The 8,860-nt window shown below is 35.3% G+C and overlaps 1 protein-coding gene across 1 annotated transcript; it reads right to left on the bottom strand.

The window, feature by feature from the left end:
* Positions 1-288: 288 nt before the first annotated feature.
* LOC115928754 lies at positions 289-7,928 on the bottom strand. The gene is made up of 4 exons (XM_030996625.1): positions 7,848-7,928; positions 6,967-7,036; positions 4,896-5,001; positions 289-679 (listed from the first exon to the last, which is right to left on the bottom strand). Exons 1-4 carry the CDS (start codon positions 7,926-7,928, stop codon positions 445-447), a joined length of 492 nt encoding a protein of 163 aa, XP_030852485.1. The 3' UTR covers positions 289-444.
* Between the last annotated feature and the right edge of the window lie 932 nt (positions 7,929-8,860).

Below are 8,860 nucleotides of genomic sequence, written 5' to 3'. Positions count from 1 at the left end.
TAATCTACACTTTTAACCAATCTATACAAAACATATCTATAACCTGACGATAAGAAATGCTACACCGCTTTAAGTGAAAAACAGATAAAAAAGTTTATTGTACAAAAGTATTGAATAAGTGAAAAGTGGCATTTTTGCATTGTAGATAACAGTTACCTTGACGAATTTAGATGTTAATTTACCCTTAATCCCTTAATTTACAAACTAAAGTAATGATATAAAAACCACATAAGATATTTACTGTTTCTATAACATGTTGAAAGTAGCTGTTTAAGTTTCGTTATAATTCTTGCATCAATTGAAATAGTGTACTATCGTAGTATGAGCACCATGTTTCATACTGCCAGCTCTGTGTATTACATTACATATCATGTTCATCATTGTTGATCCAGCATGTATCAATGCTGGCACCATACCCAAGCCTCTGCCTCGCTAGGGCTGCCTCTATATTTCTTCGTAAGTGTCTCCCGGATCTGATGTTATGGGTTCCAGATAGGTAACATCGGTGTTGGGTTTCTTTAGATCTTGGTAGGCATGGGTATCAGCATTCAGGCCTTCGTAGGTATTGGGGTCTTGGTTGGAGTCATCAAATACAGGGTTCTCATGCTTAGATGAGGTCTCACGTGCATTGTTTGGTGGGGACGCGACTCGTTCAGCTTCTAAACGTCTTTGTTTGATCCTGGAGGTGAAATTCAATAATAAAAAAACGCATTAAGTTCCTCCTTCTTTGTAATACAATTGAGATTCAGGTACACACGCACACGCGCACACACACTCACACACACACACACACGCACGCACGCAAACACACAACGTTCAGGTTGTTTGCTGAAGATTCAAACCTGTTTCATACCTTTAAGACTGGTTAGAAAGATATTGATATGAATGAGGTGAATACGGATTTGAATAAGGTCCAGCAGTGGTGTTATGCCAACAAGGTAACAATTAATCAAAAGGAGATCTGTTCTAATAAAGGGTTCTCTCAAAATATCTGGATCTAAATTACTTGAAGTAGATAAGGCATCTTTTGTAGGACTACAAATTGATAAGCATCTCTCATGGATTGAACATATAAAAATAGTAAATCGAAATTTTCGTTCAAAAGTCGGAATTTTGTTCAGAATAAGGTATCATGTGCCACAGAACCCCGGGCACAGAACATTTTATTGCTATTATACAAAACGTTAATCCAGCCACATATTTTGTATGGAATTGAAGTATTGGGAATCACATACAAAACCAACGTCAATTGTATCTTCCTTACCCAGAAAATGGCGATGAGAGCGAGAACTTTTAGCCCAAGGAACCCTTGTTCCAAAAGTTAAACATTTTAAATATTTACAACCTGCATTTCCTATCTGTCTCAACCTTCATCTATGACTTATACAATGGCAATCTTCCTCACTCCTTAATTGAATACTGTCAGGTCATAGAACACAGATATGGCACAAGGGGCAAAGAACATGGACAACTATATCTGCCTAAATGCAAAACCACACAAGGTCAATTTTCAATATCATTTATGGGAATGAAAATATGGAATAGTATACCATATGATTTAAGAGGAATACGATTTGAAAATACTTTTTGGAAGGGGTTAACGAAACATCCAAATACTTTGAGCTAAACAAAAGTTAAGACTTTTTAAAATGGCAAAAATAAATCTCAGATTAGAGAATGTCTATAAAAAATCACTAGATAATGATATATTTTTTATTTACTGTATGTTTGGTTCTGATTCGGAAGTCGACACAAATTTGACTTACATGTATATATTAAGTGAGGAATATTTCTAAATGATTATTATATTTCTTTGTTTACTTTCTTTATATAGTTTATGTTACATGTATATATATATATATATATATAACATAGTATAGTAAAATATAGTATACCAATTCTTGCCTAGGACAGGGAACCAGACTCGACTAGCACTTGTGCTAACTTCTGGTACCCCCTTTAACAACAAAAGTGTACACATAATCTTTTATTCCATTTTTACTTTGTAAAACAATGTTTATATTATTCATGTGTAATGTTATCGATCTTGTGTTATATTGTTATATTTTATGTAATCATGCTCGATACATTATGTTTTACTAATTAGGTGGTCTGTCGTAGACAGATAATCTATTGTTTTCGTCAGAATTTTCTTTCTTTATTATTTATTTATTTATTTATTCTTTATTTTTATTTATTGTTCCCACTTTTTTGTTCCGAGGATAACTCAAGATCAGTTTAGTCTATTTCGTTCAATTTTGGAACAGTCATAGGTACCCGGCCCCCCACTCAGAGGTCGGAATGACCGCATGCGTGTTGCCAAAATGTCCGGTAAAGGGGTACTTTTCGTGCGACAAAGTCCGGCCCGAGAATTGTAAAAAAAGGGGTGTATTTGACTTTTCACCCGGAGATTTATATAAAAAGGGGGTGTTTTTCCTTTTTTTCTCTCATCATTGGACTCCTGAGAAATTATTCCGAATTAAGGGGGGTACATTAAGCTTTTTTCCTGATTTAGGGGGGGGGGGGTGTCTCCAAGGCAGGAAAAGCCCGCGAAATGCCCGCGAAAGGGGGGTTCAGAAATATTGGCAGTCCTCAGATAGGGGGTGCTTTCAAAAAGAGGGGAACGAGCATATGCGTACCTAAATAACATTGAGTGGGGGGGGGGGGGGCATAGGTCATTTTCATAAGACATGACAGGAACATTTTCAAGGTCATCAAGTCTTCATGACGTCATCCAGGCGCCATTTTTTTTTGGTGTACTTTTTACTCAGGATCATATCTTCATAACGGAAAGGCATTTCTTATTCATATTTATTTTGATTAAGGTCAATATCCGTCCGGTCAATTTCAGGTCAAAAAACGCGCGCGCATGCGTACGTCCGCGTGTCAGCGCGCGCGCAAAATTTCAAAATGCTCCAAATCGTCTCAATTTTTTTTTGCAACGTTTCAGGCCATTTTAAACGTTTCGTAAAAGACGCGCACACGCGCATGTGCGCGCGTTTTCGCGTGTACCGATATTTTGCAACATAGAATCGCCGAATTTTCTCGGTCATCATATTTGGCCCAATTTTTCAAGCATTTTGATACCTTGTTCACCTTTTTGTGAACATTAATAACGGAATGAGCGTCCGTTTAAGATACATGTAATTGCGTGTGAGCTCTTGTAATACATAGCATATATGGGTAAAAACATACCTATACAAAATCCATTGTAGCTCTTTAGGATGCAAGGTGACTCCAATTTTTTTCTTCATATTTTGATAGAGTATGAATCGGAGATATGATATCATGTCTCATTTAGCCTTTAATTAACTCCTGACGTCATAATAATGGCCTCCGAACTCAAAATTTCAGTTTGCATATTATGACGTCAGCATATTTTTGGAAAATTGATTATATCTCTGTAAATATTGATCGATTTTCTAGCTGAGACAATTCGCTACAAATGCAGTTATCACAAATTTTGATGTTGACAAAGGCATTATGACGTATTTTTTGCGATTAAAGGAGGCATGTCAGTTTTTCACATTTTGCGTGTATTCTCTAAAGGATATGCCTTTTTCTCAAAACTGGATTCTACATTCCCGTCTTTCGCGAGCAATATCTCCGTCGTTTTATCTTCGTTTTCGCTGAGCGTCCATATTGCTCCGATTGTCTCATTTTCGCTCGCGTGAACATTGCCAGCACAAACCACTGACCTCTACCTCCTACACGGATCATCGCACATTCCCATTCACTATACGTTACGTACTAAAAGGCTGTATTGTCTGACCGTTCATGAATATTCATGTTTTTGCTAAACTCGGCAAAATGTTTGCTTTTACTACATGGAAAAATTACGGTGGGGGTTGGATGAAATGGACAAAACGAAATAGGCAGAAGTGATCCATGATAATTCATGCTTTTTATGTTTCGTGTGCTCGACCTATAATCTTCAAATCGCTTGGTAAACTGAGTCCAAAGTTAGACTTGTTTCACATATAGGCAATGACGAGCTTGCAACCTATTTTGAAAAATTACGGTGGGTGAACTTTCAAAAGTCAATGAGACATGAGGGCTCTAATGAAAGAGCTAGTGATAACGTACGTCGGGGTGGATGTGCTTTTCGTTTAAACAAAAAATGAATTTTTAACGATTTTTAAAAAAAACGTCCATAGGCTAACATGTTAGGCTGCTGAATCTGACCATGCTCTGACGATAGGGGGCGTTGTGAAATGAGACTAAACGGAGCCATATGGAGTATGTTGTAGCTGAGACAATAAGCTATCACAGGTGTGGCCTTTATTTTTTCGATCAGATGCCGGTATCATGCTCATATTTCACTTGCAAAGTGGGATTTGAGAATTCCATTTCCGCTAACGTGTAATCGCTATAGGAAATGTTTTGGTATATCGGTAACGCACTTGACTTCCGACCTCGAGTACCCTGGTTCGAGTCCGGGCGTCTCCAACAATTTTTTTCTTCACCTTTTCTTCTTTATGACCTTTCTTTGATCTTAAGAATTGAAGACAGACCACCTAATTCGTCCTCATGACGAATTAAATTTCTAGTTTTTTTTGTTTTTTTTGTTAATAAACTCAAACTCAAGTGAAGTAGGAATGGTCCCTGATGAGCATAACAGCTGACTGCGTATGATTGTGGATGACCCTTATAATATTACAAATAAATAAATTATAAACCATTCATTGTATCAATATATTCAAACGGCCTTTCGAATAGGGTAATCCTGCAATAGCTTTATTCATTATCGTTTTGGCTCCCTTTAGATTTGGTCAAGTATTCTGCCCTTTTTAATGTTTTATTTATAATAAATTCATATCTATATTTGTAAAACTGTTATCATAGAGTGGCATGCAATTCACTATAATTGTTCTACTGTTGTTGAGTTTACTTACCTTCCATACATCACCAAAGTAATTAGTAGTATTACGATAATAACGAGGGGTACTATCACACCCCCTATCACAGCCCCTAGTGTTCTCCTGGAACCATTATCACCACCTTTAGCACAACAAAACAACATACATGTAATTATGCTGTAATGAGAAAAGTCTAACATGAAATAATAGAAAATATCAATATACAAATGATAATTGACATATATAAACAATAAAATTGCGAGAGTTACACAAGTAAAGAAAAAACTAAACAAGTGATATACGAATACAAACATGTGATTACAACACATTCATAACTACTTGACATTTCTGGGGTTTGGCGTATAGTGACCAACGATTCCATGTACGATGGAACTGTTTTCGTAATTACTTTAAATGTGAGGACACAATACTGGTACTACATTCTTTGAGCACCCTCCCCATGCTGTACAGCAGTAGTTGATATAGGATTAAATAAGGGAGTAATACAGATTAACAAGGACTTTATGACTTACCCATTTTTTATTCGCCGTATATATCCAATAGAGCGTGATATTTTACAACAAACATTTGAAATAGGATTTGACCTTGACAACTGTGAGTATAATGTCACTCCCAAATATTTTGTAGTATCAACATATTCAATCAGTTTATTTTTATATTTCACTGACAAAACTTTATTATACAATTTTCTTTTAGAGCCAAAAGCACTGACCTCAGCTTTATCCGGGTGTATATGCATGTCATTAATTTCAAACCATTTATCAATAAGATCATAATCATCTTGTAAATTAATCTTAACTTGAGTAAAATAAACATTATTATTAAATATAAATGTATCACCTGCATAAACATATATTTTTGAGTGTGAATGCAGATTCAAATTACACGCATTATTAATGAATAAGCAAACAATGAGAGGGTCGAGAATTGATTCATGCGGTACCCAAGTTTGAACATGTAAATATTCGCTATTGCAGCCTTTAACGACAACACAATAATTTAGTGCATTTTACCCGGTCCCCAACATAAAAAAATCCTCTGTACGACCATGCATTATGGCTCAAAGCATGAGCACACAGAAGATTTTTTTTCTGTTGGGGACCGGGGGGAAATTCAATGAATTATTGATAATTTATTGCACTTTCTTTTTTATTTTATTTGTGGAAACTGCCCCCTACCCTAGCCCCCGCTGCGTACAGTCATGGTTCAGTGGAAAAGCAATGGCCTAGTGACTGTGAGACCCCAGGATAAAAACCGTGTCGATGTGCTTTATAAGTGCCCTTTTGTGGGGCATTAATCCTCATTACTGTCATGTATGACTTTAAGGGCGTAGGTCCCCTAGTCGATAAACATAGTAGCATACACATGCTTTAGCAGTCACGCAAAACAAACACTGGCAAATTATTATTCAATAAAATCTGAGAATGTATACTATTTTCTAGATCTATTAGGAATAAATCCTTGTCAAAATAATTCCATAAATTTGGTTAAACATTATTTTCCAACTTTATGAGCAACAGTGTAGATTATATTCCATAAATTACAACTTTTCTTATCGTTTCATAAAGTCTCACAAAAAATTGAAACAAAGAAATGTTTTAGAAAAATGTATACATTCCATTTCTCCTTATACTAAACTATACAAAATTAAATGCAGACTATTCAACTTTCTCAGCCAATCAAACAGAAAATAAGGCGTAATATTAGGATTAATATGTAAACAACGCTGATAAGCTACAAACTTATAAACATAATTATGAAGGTCACAAACTTACTTTAGTTTGACATGTAGCTAGTATATATTTAATAATAAAAATAATACATGAGATTTGTAAGGCGCGTTATTCTCTTGAAATCAAATGCTGAAGGCACACTTGTATGAAAAAAGGAAAAATAAATCGCGCAAAAAGCAAACGTATTTGGAACAAAAGAACAGGAGTAATATAAAAAATACGGAAATAAAGGAACAATTAATTAAATGCTGAAAGCATTTTACTTCTACATCCTTTAAAATCCCACATTACCTACGATGTTTTCAAGTATAACATTCAGGGTAGAACAAGTTTCATTTGTTGCATACTCTTACCTGAGAGGATGGTCTTTGCATTCACTGATACGGACCAATTACTAAAACCAGCTCCATTGAGAGTTTGGACCTGACAAACATGGAAAAAAGAATATGGTGTTGTAGTAATATTGACAATACAAACATCGTCCACACACAAAGGAATTGTTTAAAGCTAGTAAGTCGTGGCTGCACTTAATCATGAGATATTCTAGTCCGCGAGAAAATACAATCTACAATCATCATAAGCGTCCTCATACGAAAGTTAATTTTTAGATGCCTTTAAAGCATTCAAATGTAATTTATTTTAATGCAGTATCATGCATGTAATCGGTGATTGCTTGCTACATAAATGACACAATTAAAAAAAGAGAATCACTTTGTAATTTCATCCCAAAGTATATAGTTTCTCTAAAAGCGCTTAGGATAACAGCTCAAACTAAAATGTTCTTAAAGGTAAAAAAATGAAATGGAAGCTCTTATTACCAATCATGTGAAAGAATATGTTTTGAATATTACATGACGATACAAATTTTGACGGGAAACCGCCTACTAATTGATATATTTGGTAAATTAGTATATCTCTTGCCTGTTGAGAGATACAAATGCACGTGTCGCGCACGTGTGTGTAGTCCCATGTACATCTTTCTGTGTACAGTGCTTCTAACTTTATGAAGACTTGGCCAAATTTCTTATAATTTTGATGATTCCAGAACCTTGCAGAACATCTATGCTAGATGATCAACCTTTTCTGATCGATTTCACAACGTTTCTTTCACTATGCAATTGCATGACCATAACTGGTCTTTAGCTTTAATAGGGAAAGCTTGTACTAAAATATGAAGAGAATGAATATTCCCTTAAACGTTGGGTCCTAAGGATTGATGTCGAGACATCTATACCTGAACTGTATAATTGATTTCACTGGCCAGGTCCATCACAGTATGTTCCACATCAAACGCACCAGTCAATTCTTCCTCCATCTTATAATTGCCATCACCAGCTGGATCATTTCGCTTGTAGCGGATGATATATTTCTGAATGTTACCATTGATGTTAGATGGTAGAGGGGTAGACCAGGATAGAGTGAAGGAGCTTGTAGTACTCTGCAGTATAGTCACATTGATAGGAGCAGGCGCGACTGATTAGAAGAAAATGGTTTATAACAATGTCATGCTGAAATATGGTAGACTTATGTATTGACATTCCGGAATATCAATTACTTTTGTTACTCTCGTTTTAATAGGTTAGTACAATGTCTAATTCCAGAAAAAAAATCTATTTTAATTGCAATTAAAGCGACTGTGTATAAAATTACATTGGGGTTTGAATCACAATGAAAATGTAATGACATAAAGGAAATAGTAATCTAATGCATCAAAGAGTCATGTATATGATTTATATTGTGCAGGCAAAGTAATTTAGTATACAATCACTGCTAAAGATATATTTACAGATTTCATTGCTCCCGATATCCTCTGATATCTCACGTGCTGGCCCGTACTCCACTAACATCTAACCCGACGCTGGAATTAAACATACTCAGAAATTGAGTTTAACAAAGAAGTTATACCGAGGTCTGATTCTAACAAACTGTAGTCCTCGAGTTAAGTTTAATGAATTAGCAATATACGAACCATACAGTTTGCAATTTAGCAGAATGAATGATTTTCTCTCTATCAAGATCAATTAAATTTGTAGATGAAACTGGTAGTAATGAACCAAAAGTAGTATTAACCGAAGAAAAAAAAACATGTTGGACGAAGGTTGTAACAAAAATATTTACAAGAATATTAACTGTTTCACTTAAAAAGCAAAGCAATAACTCCCTTACCCTCACGAAAAAATACATCCTAAGATTAACACCAACCTTCTTCAAGTGTTTTGCTCATAGTCTCACTGCTTTTGTCACCCT

The sequence above is a fragment of the Strongylocentrotus purpuratus genome, unplaced genomic scaffold, assembly GCF_000002235.5.
Source record: "Strongylocentrotus purpuratus isolate Spur 01 unplaced genomic scaffold, Spur_5.0 spur5_scaffold_3, whole genome shotgun sequence".
Lineage (NCBI taxonomy): Eukaryota > Metazoa > Echinodermata > Echinoidea > Camarodonta > Strongylocentrotidae > Strongylocentrotus > Strongylocentrotus purpuratus.
This window is presented reverse-complemented; position numbering and strand designations above follow the sequence as displayed.

Coding starts and splice junctions, on each gene's coding strand:
- LOC115928754 (XM_030996625.1), bottom strand. CDS start 7,928: ATGGAGGAAGAATTGACTGGTGCGTTTGATGTGGAACATACTGTGATG. Junction 5,002..6,966: donor TGCAAAGACCATCCTCTCAG/GTAAGAGTATGC, acceptor GTTGTGCTAAAG/GTGGTGATAATGGTTCCAGG. Junction 680..4,895: donor ACTTTGGTGATGTATGGAAG/GTAAGTAAACTC, acceptor TTTCACCTCCAG/GATCAAACAAAGACGTTTAG.